This window comes from Phaseolus vulgaris, chromosome 11 (assembly GCF_000499845.2).
Source record: "Phaseolus vulgaris cultivar G19833 chromosome 11, P. vulgaris v2.0, whole genome shotgun sequence".
Taxonomy (NCBI): domain Eukaryota; kingdom Viridiplantae; phylum Streptophyta; class Magnoliopsida; order Fabales; family Fabaceae; genus Phaseolus; species Phaseolus vulgaris.
Genome location: NC_023749.2, coordinates 17,164,033 through 17,184,356, shown reverse-complemented (window position 1 = coordinate 17,184,356; position 20,324 = coordinate 17,164,033). Strand labels below are relative to the sequence as shown.

Sequence of the window (20,324 nt, the reverse complement as noted above, 5' to 3'; positions counted from 1 at the left end):
GCATCCGAATTAACTTATTACTTTAAAGTAATAAGGATTATTTATGCCTCGTTCGGCATCCAAATTAACATTACTTTAAAGTAAAGGGTTATTTATGCCTCGTTCGGCATCTGAATTAAACCTAATCAAGGTTATTTATGCCTCGTTCGGCATCCGAATTAACATTACTTTGAAGTAATAAGGATTATTTACGCCTCGTTCAGCATCTGAATTAAACCTAATCAAGGTTATTTATGCCTCGTCCGGCATCCGAATTAACTTATTACTTTAAAGTAATAAGGATTATTTATGCCTCGTTCGGCATCCAAATTAACATTACTTTAAAGTAAAGGGTTATTTAGGCCTCGTTCGGCATCTGAATTAAACCTAATCAAGGTTATTTATGCCTCGTTCGGCATCCGAATTAACATTACTTTAACGTAATCAGGGTTATTTATGCTTCGTTCGGCATCCAAATTAACTTATTACTTTAAAGAAAATTATTTATGCCTCGTTCGGTATCCAAATTAACTTATTACTAACGAAAATTATTTATGCCTCGTTCGGCATACGCATTACCATTACTTTAACGTAGTCAAGCTTATTTACGCCTCGTTCGGCATCAGAATTCACTTATTTTGCAATTACTTATGCCTCGTTCGGTATCAGGATTAACTCGCATTGTTGCTAACGAAATCAACTACGCCTAGGCCGGCATCCAACTTAATAAAATCTACTTACAAGGTTCAAAAATATCAATCGGGTCAATCAGCAAATCCAAAATAAAACTATTGTACGACGCCCACATGCCGGGTCCAGCAATTACCTATGGCATATTCATTAATTCTTCGAACGAGGCGTCCGGTTGTGGTCCCGGAGTTTCCGCCTCAGCCTCTTCATCGATGTCGCCAGGATTGGTCGGCACTAGTTTTCCTTCGACCACCACTTTCTCAATGTCATAGCGGTCGTCCTCCAGTGGCGTACCGTGCAGACAAGCTACTTGTTGGATGCCCAACCGGAAGTACTCTTCGCTAATACGCAGCATGAAGTCGTGACACTTAGCCACTTCCGCTTTTAAAGCCTCCTCCCGGTCGGCTCCTCCTTTCAGTTGCGCCTCAAGGCTCTTCGTGAGTTCCTCTTGCGCTTTTAAGGCCGTCTGCTTCTCTTCCAACTGGACCTTCAACCTCTCGGCCTTCTCGGTCGACATCTTCGTGGCTTGAGTAGCCTCGATCACATCTTTCTTTAGCCGAGGTATGGTAACGGTCGTCACTCTCTCGAGCTCTTCGACCACCGTCCGGCTTGCCATAAGCGCCCGGCTTTGTAACTCCAATGTTTCCACCATCAGTTTAGTTGTAGGGATGGTGGCAAAAATTTCATTCTCTTCGGCGGTCAGCTCCGCCTGCAGGTGGGCAGCTATATCCATACCGACCGCCAGCAGGGTTGGCTCAGAGGTCGTTCGGGATGGCCCAGCTCGGCCGTCCTGATTTCCTTTAGGAGGCCGACCCCTTTTCTTAGCAGCAGCCGAGGCCCCCGCCGCAGGAACCGTTGTCGACGGAACTGCCGCCAACACCCCGGCCGTGTCGACAGAAGCCGACTGAGCATCCCTACTCTGACGCAGCTTGTTCATATACTCATGTAAGGAAGCGTCCGCCCTACTCATGATTTCTGCAAAACACACAGGAATTAAACACTATTAATGGAGTTATTCAACCAAACCAAATTTACAATCACATACCAATAAAATCCGCCCAGGGATCGGACGACGCATATAACGAAATTATCTCCCTCGTAGGTAACTTGTGAGGGAGTTGGTCAAACACCACCATAACAGCCTTATCCAAAGCCGACAGGGCCGTATGGGAACTCGTGTTAAGCACAGTCGGATTCTGGGTCCAATGGAATGGAAACTTGGTAACATCATTGTTATAAAAATACTCTCGTCCGTCCGGCTCCACAAATATCTTGAAATATCGTTCCTTGAAGTTCTTGTAGGACGTGGTGAAAGCCGCAAAACGTACACACCCCGGACGGCTGGTCAACGACACCCAACTTACCGGGTTGAACGAATGAGTGTTATAATAAAATAAAAACACTTCCGCTCTGGGCGTCAAGTCAAAAAGTTGACACACCATTCGGAAGGCCTGCATGCACGCCCACGAGTTCGGATGAAGTTGGGTTGGAGCTAGATTCAGAAACCGTAGCACATCCATCGTGAACTCATCGAACGGCAACGTCACTTTCAAATCAACAAATAACGTACTATAAACATAAAAGAAATCTACCGGAGCGTTCTCCCGTCCATGACAGACACGGTCAGTATACCCACATATTTCGACAATAAGAATATCTGAAGGTAAACCAGACCGCACGACAGGGGCCCTAGCTATCACTTTATCCAGGTCGTCCGGTGTCTTGAAAACAGTGGGTATATTCCTAACACTAATATCTACCCACTCATAACTCGGACCCACCGACCCACTCGTACTTTCGCCACTTCCGGACGATGACTCCCCACTCTCACTCGACTCCCTACTAGCTCTATTTGAAGAAAGTTGAGACATAACTAACCTTTCGTTCACAAATATACAGCTCGGTCGGCAACTATGTTTCGTACAGCGCAACAACTCGCAAGGTGGACTCGGCAATCGGAGCAACTCGGATGCCGAACTCAAGGAAACGTGGTCCTCCTACAACTGGGGCTGCTATTTATAACATTTGCCTCTCACCCCCATCCGTTAGATCCCCTCTCATCCTACGACCCATATCAGCCGGAATTCAAAACGTCACTTAATCCACACCGCCGGATTCATCTCCGCCGTCTTCGACCAAAAGCAAACGTCCCATCACACCATTACATTTAATGCCTGACACCTCAAACAAAAACAATCATTACGACTCTTCGGCATTTATTCATTTATTCACCTCGAGCCTGGGGGGCAAGTGTATCGGTAGGCACCGGACGAACCGGGCCGACCGACCGAAGCCACAATAAATGTGAGGCATGTACGACAACTAAAAGTGGTTAAGATACACCTCCGAAGAATAAGGAATGCGCGTTTAAAGAAGATATGCTCCCCGGGCATTTCGGAGCACGATTGACAGGACCTATCCACAACTACCCTGAGCCCAAGGAATAGAAAGCCCATTAGGCAATCCTATAAATATGTGCTCAAGCCAGAGAAAGGTACGTTTTGATTCACTTACTAAACCACTCTTAGAATCTCATACTTACTTGAGCGTCGGAGTGCCTTCGCAGGTACCCTCCCCCGCCCGACCGAAGGAGACACCAAGAAGGAGCGACCGAAAGAGAAGAAGACCGACACGTCAGCAACTACACTACATCGACCGACCGTGCCTGAACCCATCTCTCCACTCAGGTACACATATATTTGTTTCATTTGATGCTTATTGCTTCTTCGCATATCGCATCATACTCCGATAATCAAGGAACTATGGAATATGCAAACTAAGAATTGTATATGCACCAAGAAAATACCAAAAACAAACTTATTGTTAATTAATTTCTAGATTGCAAAATCTGGCAACGTGGTTTCAGACTTCAGTGGCAAAGCCCCACGAAAACGTAGAACTGCATATTTAATACCTGCAATTTCTGTCTACTGCAATAGTTTATGATTAAGATATTAATAACACTGCGGTAGTAGCAGCACAATATTTTGCACTAACGGTAATTAGGTATATTAATGAGATTAGAATAAGAACTACCATTCAATCTGGAACAGAAAGGTTCTTTGGCTGCCATTGACTTGTGGCACGTGTAATTTTCAAGCTTGCTGACAAATGCAAAAGATTCTTTGCACAAATCACAAAACCCTTTTTTTGAAATTTTGTAGCAATGTAGTAGTGGTAGTACCACTGCATATTTTTCAATATCATTATTTTGCTACCTTGGTACTCAGCACTACCTTCCAGAATCCTCACCTTGGATCTCTCACATTGTGTGAAAGCAAACAATCCGCGGATTTCATGGCAGGTTGGAGATCCACTTCTCATGAATAAATTCATCATGCATGATAATAATAATAACGCAATATAAGCAAATTTTAACCAAAACATAAGAGAAAGAAACATAATAACTTTGAAAACAGTGCTAATTAAGTACAAACCCCTTCTTTCCTTTGCCTAACCTTTTGGAACCAAGACTTAGAAATGAGTAATCTGGTTTCATAAATGTCCCCTTCATTAGTCAAACTACTCTAGTTTTGTATGATTATGTCACAAAGCTTTTCTTTTTCTTTTTTATGTCACATATCCCTTTTCCTAGAGATATTTGTTCAAGTCTTGTAGAATTATTTTGAGAAGAAAAAATTATTTTTTAGATAAGTATTCTTCTTTGAATATTAAACTTAATTTATACCTATAAAACTCAATATTATCGGTTAAGTTTGAATCAGTTAGCAGTAATTTATAACACTATATATATTCAGGGTAATAGGGTTAACCTACACACTCTGCAGAAGATGTGCACTGTGCACTGTGATTTTGTTTGTTTATACATGACGATGGCCCACCATTTTGTATGAGAAATTAGGTAGGGCCATGAAGACAATCAATCTCAGAAACTATCCGCAAATTTCTCGACCAGTGAATATAAAATACCATGGAAAACTTACCTAGTTATTTTTGTCAACATATTACAATGAGAACAAAATAACGAAAAGTAGTAGCCACACTCTTCAAAAAGAAGCCAAAGAAAGTCAAAAATCCAGTAGGGACAAATCCATCATTGTATTTAAGAGCATTATTATGCATTCAAAATTTCCTTCACAAACCAAGCAAGACAAAAAATTCCCTTCTCTCTCATATTGTACATTTAAGTTTTTACACTCTTCAATCCAATCACTTAACATTCTCATTTTTTCACATGCTATGCGTACTTATGAAATTATATTTTGTTAGTTTCTTTAAGTTATGCTTGTATGATGTGAAATGAAAAGGACGATACGTTTTTCATTTTTAAATAATCTCTAATTTAAAAAAAAAATGAAATGAAGAAACGATCTCATAACATAAGTTGAATGTCATGTCATTTTTATTTTATTTTATTTTATTTGTTAAATATTATGTAGCTCTTCCATTCAAAAGTTAAAAAAACAATCTTCTCTTGCATCAAAATCTAATTATTTTATTTAATGCTTAAATATCTTCAATCAATAAAAATATTTGAAAATCATTAAAATTTATATATTTTAATAGCCAATTTAGTTTTCTCTTAAATATTTTATAACTTTAATTTTATTTTTATTTTACATATTCAAGGGCGAGCAAGATACTTAGATTTTCTTTGGTAGAAAGTTAGTCTTGAAATTTTTCATGTTTGATGCATGTGGTAGAAGATGTTGATGTTCATATGCTTGAAAACTATGATTTCGTACATATAAAGTGAGAGAAAATGATGGAGAATCATCTCGAATGATTTATTTTGAGTCTCTAACGAGGGTCATGGCTAGAAAGTTAGAAGAAAAAAGAGTTCAAAAGACTCTCTTTTTGTGAAGAATTAATTATTGATTAATCTTCCAATTTATCCGGTTTTGTAAAAATTGTACAACGTAGTGTAGGCTTTATTTTAGGCTTGAATTTGAGCTTTTTTCATGGGTCAATATTCAATTAGGGTAGGGTGTAAATAGAAAAAAGAAGTTACATTTGGGACTCCTTGGATCCAAAGCAACTCTAAACCATCTAAGGTGCACAAATAAAAGTCTAGAGTGCAAATAGAAAGCATGGAGTGCACTACAAGAAAATCATGAAATAGAAACCAATTTTTAGAGACTAAACTAATTAGTTGCAATAGTAACTAAATTAGAGACCATTTTAGAAACTAAAAAAAAAAATTGGTTTCTAAATTAGTTTCTATTATTGTTAAATAGTTTCTAGATTGATATCTAATTAGCAACCAAGGTTTTAACTACCAATTATTGGTATCTAATGATTTTCTTGTAATGGTGGCAAGTAAAGTCATGAAGGTCCACATGTCATCCCCTTAATGGAGAGGATCCCACCAATGCCAAAATGCCACTTGTCTTCAAGGGAATGGAGAAGATTCTCTCCAATTATAGGAGGACACTTGTCAACCTCTAATTTGAGAGGATTTGCTCTAATGAGAGGAAGTCAATTGTCACCATAGGAGTAGAGAGTTTTTAGGGTTAAAACTTGCACCTTGGCTACCCTTGGCACTACAAATACAAGTTGTTCCTGTCGGTTAACTCGATTGCCTTCGCACGTCTACGACGATCACACGCCCAATTATCCTTGCCTTCGTTCGTGCCTTTCTTCAATCAAACACCTGAAAATGCAAAGACAAAGGGCGCCCTAGAGGCCATTTGCACTCCGACCCTCAAGTCAATCTTAGGGCTAGGAAACACCGAAACATAGCTGAAAACCTCTCTGTGTAAACTGTGTGTGTATTCGCGTCAGTGTTGCATAAAAACTTGCGTACCTTATTAGGTTTGATACTACCCTTTATATACTTTAGGGTTTCCGCTGTTTCTGCTAATCGTAACTAGGGTTACTGAAGGTGTGCCTTAGCGCCGCTATCACCCACTCTTAGGGCAATCTAGCGCGTAAGGCTCCCTTACTGGAGTGCAACCTCTAACGGGATGACCACCTGGGTACCAACTCGTGCACCTAATCTCTGGGGCCATCCGTCCTGGGAGTCCCCTTGTTGCTCACGTGCCATGCATGCAGTCTACCCCTGGAACGTAACCCTATCGGGCTTTATCTCTTCCAGTGGCTCTTTACTTGTGTTACGCCTGGACACATCATCCACACCACACGCATGGATCCCTCGTGATCTAGACTTCTCCCTAACTAGCAACTGGTGTGTTATCTGGAATCCACCTCTCGTGGCCCAGCTCTGGTGTTTGACTTACTGAGGTTCGAGGACACGTCAGCATACCCTGATGACCAATGCCTGACCACTCTTCGACACTATTTGTGGGGCACCCTAGGCGTACTGCTTGTGGGACCCAGCTTACGTGACCGAGGCCTGACCACTCCTTGACACCCTGGGCGTGCCATCTGCAAGGCGTTGGCCCCACGTCTACTAGTAGTCAACGACGCCCGAGGACTGGTCGGTACACAAGCCCCCCAGTCTCGAGCTGTTAACTGGTTCAGCGAAGAGACTAAGTCCTCGCCCCTGGCAACCTACGTGGCTCTGTGTGACAGGACGTGAATAGTGCACCGAAGTAACACTTCCCTGTGTCCGTTTTAATCTGCGCACACGTGTCTTGATCCAACAGCCAGGACTTAACGTCGCTTGCGCTTCTTAGTTTACGTTAAGTATTTCAAAAACGCGCGCTTCAGTTACTGTTCCATCACCTTCAGAAACTCTTGCGATCGCTTCATCTTCTTCTTCGAACGCTCTCCCTTCTCTCTTGCGAAAAACCTGAACTTTCAACTCTCATCACCCAAAGGTATGATTTTTATCCATTGATCGCCCTTGTTTTTTGACTTCGCTGCTTGATAACTGCCTGGGACTGTATAGGGCCTTGTACCCTTGGGCCTGTGCTGAGCTTCTCGCTGAAACCTCCACTCAAAACTCTAGCGAGGATGTGACGAAACACTGGAAGGTGAGCCTGACTATAAAGGGCGCGTCTTTGGGCGAGAAAGCAATGCCTATGTCTCGGTTCGACCCTGTGCTAAAGGCGAACCAGTGTGTGCCGACGACGTGGCCAATGAAGGAGAGCCATTCTTCTTCCTCTACCAGACCGTCTTTAAACGGATCAAGTTGCGTCTCCCCCTTACTGGCATCCCAACAGCTGGGCCTTCTTAAGGGCCTTCTCCATATTGTGCAACCATTTTGGGCACCCCCTTCGGTCGATGTTTTCCTTCACTTCTTCGAAGCTAAGATCCCCGGAAAGAACCTTTGGGTGAGCTTCAGCGGCGTGGCAGAGAGAGTCCTCCTCACGCTCTTTCAGCAATCCTACAAGGGCTTCAAAGCGAAGTTCTTTAGGGTGTGTTGTACCGAGCACGACCCCACTCTGATGGACGGGTTCCCCCTTTACTAGGTGAGGGAACTAAAACTTAAGAAGCCCAAAACTCTTGAGGAACTGGCCCCTCCCGAGCGGGAAGTGTGCCAGGCTTTCTCGAGCCTAGGGGCAGTGTTCAACACTGCCCAACTGATCAAACATGAGTTCAGCACCTCTGACCTCAAGGGCTACATTGGTTCGTCTCTACTACTGTTCCTTTACTTCACTGTGTTTGCCTGTTATTAAGTGTTCTGCTTCTTCATACTTACGTATTTGCTAACCCCCATTATTTTCTTCTCATGTTTTCTTATCTTGGTGTAGGCATGGCTCTCAACGCAGAGAAGAGGGCAAGGCTAGCTGATGCCCTTGCTCGCCGCCAAGGGGCGCCTGATGTCGCGAGTGCCTCAGCTCCTTGCGCTCTTGCCGATCCTGCACCTGCCACGCCTTCCCCAGCCCCTTCTGCTCCCATCGTCGCGGTTCCCCTCGCCACTGTCCATGCATCGCCTACTCCAGCCCCCCTTGAGAAGGACAAAGGGGTGGTGGAGATTGAATCTGATGAGGATGAGGAAACTGTCGAGGACCCATCTTCAAGAGGCGAAGGGCAGTGGTAGCGGTGACCTCCCACTCCGCCACCGTCAGCCACCCCGCGTCGTTCAGGGATCACCCGCCAAGTGCCTCTTCCCCTCATGGCCTCCTTGCGCTCGAAGGTGGTGGTGAGAGCGCCCCTGGACATGAGCAAACTCCATCCGCCCCTAAGCTGCCTGCTGTCCTCCAGCTTGCCCTTAAAGGCTTCCAAAGAGGGGCAGCGGAAGACTTGGACGAGGACGTTGTGAGGGAACGCCTAGGCCTCAATCTTGGCGAATTTCTTGCTCAATCGAACACCCTCATAAGCAGAACTGAGGTGAGGATCAAAGAGCAACTGGCCTTGGTGGAGGCAAAGGCCAAGGAAGATCTAGCCCTGGCGGAGGCAAAGGCCAAAGAAGACTTGGCTCTGGCGGAGGAGAAAAAGAAGGAAGAGTTGGCCCAACTGGTTCTGATCTTCACCAACTGTCAAACTGCTATGGATCAAGAGATAACCAGCCTCCGCCAGTCTGAAAAGGAGACCAAGAAACGACTCTTTGACAAAGGTCAAGAGTATATTGATCTTGAGTCAAGGGTCTTGCCTTTGCGCACCAAGATGGTGGAGCTGGAGAAAGAGGCTGATGCAACCAAGGCCAAGATGGCCAAACTTGAAGAAAGGGCCACCAACCAGGAAGTGCAGCTTGGCCGTGTGGAGGCTAAGCTCACCCAACAGGCCGAAAACTTCAAGAAAGCCGAGGTTGAGCTTATTGAAGATGTTGTCGGTGCTTACGTTGCGGAGTTCAAGGATGCCCTCGCTTAGGTTGCCTGTGTGCATCCTGAGATGGACACCTCACCCTTCGCGACGCTGAATCACATCGTGGATGGGCAGATTATGCCTAAGGCTCCACCTTCTTAGCTTGTAATTTATTCGTATCTATAAATGCTTATTTGACTTTAGTTGCTTTAACCTGTTTGGTGTTTTCTTGATCTTTGACTTTGTTGAATGCTACTTTTCTAACTCGTCTTAACTTGTATTCTTCGTCTTCGATCATTAACTGCCACACCTCAAGTTAAGACTTCTAACAACGCCTTTGATGAACACTTGAACCTTAGGTAGCACGCTTTTCTGCCCCCGCCCTATCGTATACTCTTCATTAGGCAACAGGGGTTTTGCATACTAACCTGCAACTGAGCTCACCATTATACGCAAAGGCGAGGGAACTTCTGATGGCCGCCCTTCAAACCTGCTTCATAAGGCATGGCAGGGAGAGACCTTCTAACTGGCTTCGCTCCTATCTCACTTAGTAAGGAGATGTCGTATTGATGTCGTTGGAGAGTCGTGTTGTCCTCGCCTTGGCGCTCTCGCTCAAGAGGGAGGCGCACTCCGCGCTATCCCGCATCGAGCTTCTTGGCCCAAGGAGAAATATGTGCCTGTTCCCTACCTGTCCACCATGGGTTTGGGGAGAACTCACCTTTTGGACCATACTGTCTCCATTACGGTGCTCTCACTCGAGAGAGGAGGTGTTCTCTACGAACCATCCTGCCCAGTCTCGAGACTTCTAGCCCGAGGAGAGACTTATAACTAACCTCGTCCTTGCTGTATGAAGTCAATGGAGGATTTAACTGACGAACCTTACTTCTTTCCCCTGGCGTTCTCACTCGAAGGGGGGGGGGGGGGGGGCCTTCTCTACGAACCATCCCGCTCACCCTTAAGACTTCTAACCCGTGGGTAAGGCTTATGACCTTCGCTCAAGGCAAAAGAGGATTTCTCTAATGAGCCATTTCTTTCAACCTTAGCGTTCTCACTTGAGGGGGAGGTGTTCTCTGCGAACCTACCTTTTCCACACTTAAGACCTCTAACGCAAGGGAACGACTCGTATCTGACCTCATCTTCGCTCAAGGGCGAAGGAGGATTTCTCTGGTGAACCATACTTATTCGTTCTTGGTGTTCTCACTCGAGGGGGAGGTGTTCTCTACGGACCTACCCTTCCCACTCTCGAGATTTCTAACCCAAGTGAACGGTTCGTAACTGACCTCGTCTTCGCTCAAAGGCGAAGGAGGATTTTACTTGTGAACCTGTTCAACCTTGGCGCTCTCACTCGAGGGGAGAGGTGTTCTCTGCAAACCTAGCTTTCTCGCTCTCGAGACCTCTAACGCAAGGGAAACAGTTTGTATCTGCATTGTACAAGAATTCGAGAATATACTTCAATCAAAATTTATTGGGTGACTTCATTAAAAAAACCTTATAAGGGAAAAAGAGCGTCCCCTAAGAACTATGTACAATGCTACAGTTCAACTGAAATAAAACTTGAGATTGGTCGCATTCCATGTACGAGGAATCGCACCTCCCTCCAGCGTCTCAAGCCTGTATGCTCCATTCCCAAGGGCCTCTGTCACTCTGAAAGGACCAGTCCACTTGGGGGACAACTTGTTCTCTAGCTGATATGGGTGGGCCTTCCGCATCACCAGGTCGGCGACCTGGAACTGGCGAGGCTTCAGCTTCGAGTTGTGCTTATACTCCACCCTTCTCTTCAATGCTTCAGCTTTAATTCTTGCTTCCTCCCTGACTTCATCCAGCAGGTCCAGATTCACCTTTCTCTCTTCGTTGGACTCTTCAGCCACGAAGTTCTGGAAGCGTGGCGAGCTCTCCTGAATCTCCACTGGAATCATCGCATCCGACCCATACACCAAGCTGAAGGGTGTCTCTCTAGTGGTGGAATGGGGAGTGGTGTGGTAAGTGTTGAACCAAGTGGTGTTCAAGCTTTGAAGAATCCAAATCCTTTGAAGGATGTTGAACCCTCTGTTGTGCTTGGTGTTGTTGTGCTGGTTTAGCTTAGTTTTGGGGTAGTTTAAATGTTGTAATCCACCCTTTGATTAAATCTAAAGCATAAGCATCTCAATCTTTGTGAAAGTAAAATGTTTTCAAACTAAGTTAAAACAACCGATTGTTTTGTCGAAACAACCGATTGTTTATACTTAGGTATTTTGAGAAAAAAGATTGAAAACTGTTTTTAAAATGGTGGAACTGTTAAGTACCAAAACAACCGATTGATTCGAGGAAACAACCGATTGTTTGTTTTGGGACCATAATAGAAAAACTGTTTTATCTTTGACTGAGCTTTAAATGATTTAACTGCTTACGCTCCAGTCATTAAATGCTTTGACCAATCTTTTAATGCAATTTAAGAGTTTGTTAAGATTTGATAACAAACTATATCTTTGAATAAATTCAGAAAAACAGTTTGACAATCAATCTTTGACAAGTTTTTTATAAGAGTTTTTGAGTTTTTCAAAGAGCTGAGATTGCTAAAAGTGTGTGATTGATCAAAGTTGTGGAATAGGATTCTGCTTGTATTGATTTCAGATTATCTTCTGTAACAAGTGTAATCCTTGTACTCTCTGTAAAGACAAGTTTCGTTTCTGTGTTTGCTAAGATTGGCTGTGCGTTCTTGAGGGGATCAAGATCAGCAATCTTGGTATAGGTGTGTTGACCAAGGAGAGTGTGTTTCTTGAGGTGTTCAAGGTCATTCTCTTGGTTGTTGTGTAAGTGATCAAGGTGTGGTTGCTTAGTGGATTTCCTCAGGGTTTCTAAGAAGACTGGATGTAGCTCTGGGTTTGGAGTGAACCAGTATAAACAACTGGGTACAATCTCTCTATCTCTAACTCTTTAAATTCAGTGTTATTTGTTGTTTGTTGGTATAAATAACCGATTGTTTCTGTGAAACAACCGATTGTTTTTCTGGTACTGCAGCTTCTACTTGCTGTTTTGGCGAACTGAATTTCTGAATCAATTGTTTCCTGAGATAAATTCATTCTTGTTTTAAAAGTTTACGAAAATTCTCTTTAAACAATTCACCCCCCCCTCTAGATACCACATGATATGATTCCAATAGCAAAATATAGATGATTCTTTGACATTTTATGGAATCAACTTGAGTTGGAGAATGAATAGGCACTTTTAATAGAATTGGATCAATGTTCTATGTTTCAAGAACTCACCAAAACTTGCACCAAACACCAAACTCACATGGAAGATCCGTCTATTGCCAATTGAATCGATTAAAAATGTGTATAAAAGCAAATGAACCGAATAGAATTGCTTAAAATTGAAAAGCACCGAACCAAACCAAAGCAAAGCCTATTCTTGAAAGCTTGTACACTTCTTTGGCTTTAGGCTTGATCCTCTCTTTATTTTATGTCTTCTTTTAATTTTAAAAAGACTAGAAGGAAGAACTTCAAATGTGTAGGTGAATGACCTCTCCCTTCATTAATAAAAGCCTCCTTTATTTGATTCTCATCGCCCCTCCTCTTGTTGTGTTGATCTGGTGGACACCTACCATGTTATCTGCGGTGAAAGTTCGAGGTGTCTTCAGGTTTTCCTATATGACTGTCCTCTGTCTGCCCCCTTGCCTGAATGGTGAGCTTAGCTAGCAAGTCAGCTCGGGCATTTTGCTCTCTAGAGACATGCACCAACTTGAACACCGCAAATGACTCCTTCAGTATCTGGATGTACCCTAGGTATGCGGCCATTTGAGGGTCTTTGGCCTGGTATTCTCCTGTCACTTGGCCCGTGACTAATAGGGAGTCACTCTTCGCCAACAGACTCTCCGCACCCATCTCCTTAGCTAATAACATGCCAGCGATCAGGGCTTCGTATTCCGCCTGATTGTTGTTGGCCTTGAAGGCGAACCGTAGGACATGCTCGATCAATAGCCCGTTCGGTCCCTCCAAGATGACTCCAGCCCCGTTGCCTTGTTGGTTAGAGGACCCATCTACAGAGAGCACCCACCGGAAGTTCGCTTCCTCTTGGTGTGCATCTTCCGAGGAGAGCTCTACCATAAAATCTGCGTAGACTTGGCCTTTGATTAGACCACGGGGCTCATACTGGGCATCGAACTCTAAAAGGTCCACTGCCCATCGTACCATCCTTCCCGCCACGTCCGGCTTCTGTAGGACCTTACAGATAGGAAGGTCTGTCATCACCACCACGGTAAAACTCTGGAAGTAGTGGTAAAGTTTCCTTGCTGAGAACACTACTGCCAGAGCCGCCTTCTCTAGGGCCTTGTATCTTACCTCAGGCCCTTGCAATACATTGCTCACAAAGTATATAAGCTTTTGCACTTGGTCCTGCTCCTACACAAGGATCGAACTGATTGCCCGCTCCGTTAGAGCGAAGTACCCAGCTGCGGTTTGCACAACACGGGGGGACTGGCTAGGTACTCCTTCAACTTGAGGAACGCCTCTTCACACTCCCTGGTCCAGATGAACCTGTTGTTCCTCCTCAGACACTGGAAGTAAGGGTGGCCCTTGTCTCCTCCAGCTGATACAACCCTAGACAGAGCGACCATCCGCCCTGTCAACTGCTGCACCTCCTTCACCGAGATTCGACTTCTCATCGCAAGGATTGTAGCGCACTTCTCGGGGTTCGCCTCTATCCCATGCTCGGTGAGTAAGAAACCCAAGAATTTACCTGCTTCCACCCCGAACACACACTTCTCGGGGTTTAGCTTAAGTTTGTACTTAGTTATTGTTGTAAATAGCTCTTCTAAATTAGTCTACGTCAAGGGCTTGACCTGCCTCATGTGCCTCTACTGTCATCACCGCTCGTGCATACTTCTTCCTCTGGGAAGCAGTGCATCCTCCACCAGAGAAACCCCCCGAGATGGTGTGAATTTCTTTATGAACCGGCATCTCGTGCTCCTGATCCTCTCCTGGCGCTATCAAGTTTTGCGCTCCCTGTCACTCCACCAAGTAGTCCTTCAGGAAATCATTCTTCATCAGCTCGTCTAACTGGTGTCCCAATGCTAAACAGTTACGTATGGGGTGGCCAAACGCTTGGTGGAACTCACACCAGGCGTTCTTGTTAGGTCCCAACTTCTTGTCTATCTTCGCGAGTATCTTCAATCTCTATGCTATGTTGGGGACGGCGATCAGGTCCTTCAATTCTACCACGACGTTGTGCCTTGGCGGCACATTCTCCCTTGCGCGTCCCCTAGTCTAGGGTTTTCTTGGCTCGTAAGGCTTCTGCTTCGCTGGAGCCCTCTTCTCTGTCGTGGCCTCATGCACCCTCAAGGGCTGAGGTCGACCCAGTGCTTGTGGGCGCATGGGAACAACGCACGTCGGCTTCTCGTTGACTTCTCCCTCCGTGGAAATATGAGTCACCGCTCGACACCTTATCTCACCGAAAGTTTTGGGGCGGTTCCTGATGAGCGATTCACTGAAGCGTCCCGGCACGATCTGTTAGAATGGATGGCTTTAAACTAGAGAGGGGGTGAATTGTTTAAAGAAGATTTTCGCAAACTTTTAAAACAAGAATGAATTTATCTCAGGAAACAATTGATAAGAAATTCAGTTTACCAACCTATATAAAGGTAAACCCTAGTTTCAACCTATATAAAGGGTGCCAAAAACCCTAGCAAGGTACGCAGTTTCTAAGACTGAAGCTAATATACACACTTGGTGTTTCTTTGACCTAATACTAACTTGATCATCGGAGTGCAAACAGCCCTTTGTCTTTTGTAGGTGAGAGGTTTCTTGATCAAGAAGGCACGTTTCTCAGGCAAAACCGAAGGGCGGTAGCAGTTGTTAGAGTCATCCGGCGGAGCGAGTCAACCGGCAGGAACAATTACAATTGGAGAAATAGTAGACAAATACATGTATTAAATCTCAAACGGGAAACTAAGGGTCTCTCATACATGAAACAATTGTCGAGTGTCGAACACCCCCGAACTCAATACCAACACGTATCCAAGAATTATAAATATACATACAATATAAAATTAACAAATTTAATCATACATACAATTATACATAATAAAGAATATCAATTAAAAATATATAAATAATTTATAATCTAATTACAAAATCTAATGAAAAAACATTAAATTAATTATAAATACTAAATAATATTACTCTAATTACAATGTAATAAATTAATAATTTTATTCTAACCTAACAACTAACATAATATAAATTAATAATAAATACAAATTATAACAAATACTAAAATATAAAAATATAAAAATTAATAATACTAAAAATTTATTAAAAAGAATTAAAAACACTAGCCTTGCATGAAGGGCGGAACCAGTGATGAAGGGCAGCGGCGACAGCAACAACAAAACAATGAAGAGGCACTGTGGTGGCAGCAAAGAGAAGAGCCAAAATGAAGGCAATGAAAACCTTCACCAATGAAATGAATGGAATATGAGCAAGCAATAAGAGAAAGAGAAAATAAGCAATGAAGAATGTAGCAATGTTTGAAGGTGAAGGAAGAACATACAATGGAGATGAAGAACCAGAGAGCATAAGAGAGTAAGTTCGCGAAAAGACAAAATGGAAGAACGAAAGTGTAACTGGCGCACTTCGAAGTAAGGTAATTTCAGGTCTCTAAAACGGTGGTTCTTAGGTAAAACCGTCATTTTATACCCAAGCGCAGTAGTCTAAAACGACAACTCCACCCATAATCGCCATTTTAGACCTGCTTTAATTTCAAAAATGCTACCGCATTTTGACAGACAACGTTTGGTAGTAAAAACGATGTATATTTGGTGTCATAAAAATGAGCTTTTTTCCACTAGTGGAGATAAATAGAAAATCTAGTAGTGATTGTTGTGTGATGACACAAGAAGCCCAATCAGAATCATTAAAGGCTTTGATCTATATAATGGAGCTCTTAGAGTAGAAAATATTGTGTGCAGGTGCAGTCTTACTATACTTAAGAATGCGTTGCACCGCTTGATAATGGTGGTAAGAGCTTGAATGAACTAGCCAAGGAACTGTACAGAGAAACATATATATTGGGTCTAGTATTAACCAAGTGTAAAGTCTTGCTATGGTTCTTTGATATGAAGAAGCCTCATAAGTATCCAAGTTCTGATCAAATAAGTTGTCAATATTCTTATCATGTGTAAGTGCGAGCTTTGCATTTAACATTCATATACCAACTAGAATATTAAGTGCATATTTTCTTTGGCAAATATGTATACCTTCATGAGTTCTAGCCGTCTCTAATAAGAAAGAAGTTCAAGCAACCAACGACGTTAACTATTGATGACGTGGCGCACACACTGCATTCGTGGAATGTCTCTCTCATCTTCTTTTTGCTTTTCTCTCTCTCATCAATAGCTTTCCTCTCTCTCCAATATTAATATAATAATCAAATTTATGTTACATATTCACAATTCAATTCATAAATTAAAACTTTTTATTAATAAGAATCCATTTTAATGAGTTTTGTTAATTAAAATCTGTTTTAATATTCAAAAATTTAAATTAAAAGAATTTATATAATTATTATTTTTTAATGAAAATTCATTTTAATATTAAAATATTAAACTTGAAAATATTTATATGAATTTTTTTAATCAGTACTGACGTCATACATACATTAATTTAAATTAAAAAATTAATATAATTATTTTTTATTAATAAGATTTTATTTTAATATTAAAATTTTAATATTATAAATATTATTTATGCTTTTTTTATTAATCAGAATTAAGTCATACAAATATTTCAAATTTTAAAATTTTAAAAAAGCATATAAATATTTCAAATTTTAAATTTTGAATATTAATGTGGATTGTTATTAATAAAAAAACAATAATTACATAAATTTTGATAATTTAAATTAATGTATGTATGACTTAATTCTGATTAATAAAAAAACATAATTTTTTTTTATAATTTTAAAATTTTAATATTAAAATTAAAAAAATTCATATAAATATTTCTAATTTTAATATTAAAATGGATTTTCATTAAAAAAATAATTATATAATTTTTTTAATTTAAATTAATGTGTGACTTCAGTTTTTATGAATAAAAAAGTCATCAATATTTTTAATTTAAATTTTTTAATATTAAAATGGATTTTAATTAACAGTATTAAAACTCACTAAAATGAATTCTTATTAATAAATATTTTTAATTTATGAACTGAGTTGTGAATAATGTAACATAAATTTGATTATTATATTAATATTGGAGAGAGATGAAAGCCATTAATGAGATAGAGAAAAACAAAAAGAATAGATTACTCTCAATCCTAAAGGGAAGAATTAGTCATTCATGTTGGTCATTACAAGCATGTAAAGCAAGAAGAGAATATTCAGGATGTTTCTCTTTAACGAACGTCTCCTCTAGGGTTTTTTATCTCTCTCTATTCTCCCATTGATCTCTGGGGTTATGCCTCACGCTTTCTATTTAACCTAATTGGTCTTAGGCTAAGTGACATCTCGCTTATGTGAGTTATTACTTGCTTAAGCGGGTTTGACGAGAAACAATCCAACTTCACTGGAGTGAACTCGCTTGGGCAAGTCTTTGGCGAGTTCCTCTACAGTGATCTTGCTTGGGAGAGTTTGGCCGAGTTTCCAATGTTCCAACTTTTCCTTTCCTCTTGTTCATTATCCTTTAGCCTTTTTATCTCCATTTTTTCTTAAAATCCTGAAATTAACACAAATTTGTAAATAAATTGTTCGCATTCATCTTATAATAAAAAATATGTAAAAGGTTTAAATTCTTAAATTAAGGGTTGAATTATAAAATTTATCCATTAAAAATCATAAGTGTTTATCTTTTTATATGTAATATTACTGAATTATGACACTTATCACTAATGGGTTGTAGTTGGACGAACTCAAATCCTACTATGATATTGGTTACACAACAATAATATTTTAACAACAAAGGGTCTTTTACTTGGTATTCCAGGTTAATGTGGTCGCCATGAGCTGGAAGTCACTATTGCACAAGACCTTTCGTGCTTCCATGTCTTTTGCTAAGAGTAATCCGACTACAAGTTCTTAATATTCGGCTTAATTATTCGAGACCTTGAAGTCGAACTTCAAAACTTGTTCAATTTTGAGGTTCCCGAGTCCTGCCAACTCTATTTTTTTCCCCTCCTTCATTTTTGTTTATCGAACCGTCCATGTATAAAGTCCACCAATCATCCGTTGGGAATTCCTCTTGTAACTCGGATACGAATTCTGCCAGACATTGTAATGTAAGTTGATTTTAGGATCGTTCATTTAGGTGACATTTTAGATTTATGATTGAGATTGTTAAACAATTAATAGTGAAATTAATAGTGAAAACCTAAGGAAAATCCCCACTGGACATTAACTTAACCAAGTGGTTAAGTAGATGTGAAAGTTCATTTCACAAAGGCAAAAGGAAAAGGCAATTATAAGGTGAAGATGATGACAATTATAGGTGCGGAATTTATGCATGGAAAGCTATAATGGAAGCAATGACCGAATAGAAAAAAGGAAACCAAAATAAGAACATATTTATGAATTGAATGGAATGACAATGGAAGGAAAAGATGAAGGAAAAGGAAGCTTATGAGAAATTGAGTTTGAGATGATGAGCACGCCACTTGGATGATGAAATTACTCCAAGATAAGTGTTGGAAGCCGCCACTTGAGAGCTCTCAAATTCTCACAAGATAAGACTAAAGACTAATTGGAACAAGCCTCACTAGAATATCACACAAAATGTGCAGAGTAACTTTTCTCTATTTCATTCAACTTGGATATACAATGAGAGAGGCCTCCTATTTATAAGAAGAGGAGCCTTGGAAAACAAGGAATGAGGGTAGAAGGGGAAAGGGAAAACTGGTGCGGCTTTAGGGTTAGACTTTGGTCAATGTCGTACCAAACATAACATTTTAGAAGCTAGGGTTTCCTTCCTACCCTAATGGACTTCTCATAGGCTCATTCTTCCTATTTAGGCTATATAGACCTACTCTACGAAAATTACAAAAAGGGAAACCAACTGATGCTCAACACCTAAAGTATGTGCTCTACTCCTAGTACTCCTTTGATGTATGGTGGGTGTTGAGGTCATGGGTTGGGCTTGGGTAGTAGGCGCCCTCTCTCATTGGTTCTCATCATGCTCCCCGGGAGGGAGGGAATTCGTCCATGAATTTGGAAGACTTGTAGAGAAAGGAGTTAGATCACTGATATTAAAAGAATGACTACCTAAGTACGTATCAGGCAGATCCAACTCATAGGCATTGTCATTAATCCTCTTGATGACCTGAAAAGGACCATAACCACGTCGCATAAGTTTTGACTTCCTATGAGTAGGAAATCTATCCTTCCTCAAGTGGAGCCAAACCCAATCCTTGGGTTCAAAGATCAATGTCTTGCGCCCCTTGTTGGCATACTCAACATACTTGTCTACCTTCCTTTCAATTTGCAGCTTGGTGTGGTGGTGCAAATCTTTAATAAAAGAAGCTTTTTCAAAACCATCTTTTCACAACACCTCATCAAGTACAGAAATAGGAAGGAGGTCAAGAGCTGTGAGTGGATTGAACTCATACACAACCTCAAAAGGGGTGTGGGAGGTAGTAGAATTTACTACTCGGTTATAGGCAAACTCAATATGAGGTAGTAAATTTTCCCACACCCTTGGGTTCCTGGAAATAAGGCACCTTAACATTTCACCCAAAGTTCTATTAACCACTTTTGTTTGACCATCAGTTTGGGGATGACAAGTAGTAGAAAACAAGAGTTTAGTTCCAAGTTTTCCCCACAAAGTCCTCCAAAAGTGACTTAAGAACTTTGAATCTCTATCAGATACAATACTTCTAGGAAGCCCATGCAAACGAACTACTTCCTTGAAGAAGAGATTTGCAATAAAACAAGCATCATCTACTTTGTGGCATGGAATAAAGTGAGCCATTTTAGAAAATCGATCCATTACCACAAAGATAGAATCCATATCCTTTGATGTCTTGGGAAGACCTAAGATAAAATCCACGGAGATGTCAATCCAAGGCATAGTTGG

General features: G+C 41.3%; 1 protein-coding gene across 1 annotated transcript; it reads right to left on the bottom strand.

The window, feature by feature from the left end:
- Nucleotides 1-12,869: 12,869 nt before the first annotated feature.
- Nucleotides 12,870-13,924, bottom strand: LOC137835624 (uncharacterized). Its single transcript, XM_068644214.1, has 2 exons — nucleotides 13,708-13,924; nucleotides 12,870-13,609 (listed from the first exon to the last, which is right to left on the bottom strand). Exons 1-2 carry the CDS (start codon nucleotides 13,922-13,924, stop codon nucleotides 12,870-12,872), a joined length of 957 nt encoding a protein of 318 aa, XP_068500315.1.
- Between the last annotated feature and the right edge of the window lie 6,400 nt (nucleotides 13,925-20,324).

Bases quoted from the DNA above. Each gene is read 5' to 3' on its own strand.
- LOC137835624 (XM_068644214.1), bottom strand. From the start codon at position 13,924: ATGAGAAGTCGAATCTCGGTGAAGGAGGTGCAGCAGTTGACAGGGCGG. The intron at 13,610-13,707 runs GTACTTCGCTCT...ATGTATTGCAAG, and splicing joins GTTGTGCAAACCGCAGCTGG to GGCCTGAGGTAAGATACAAG.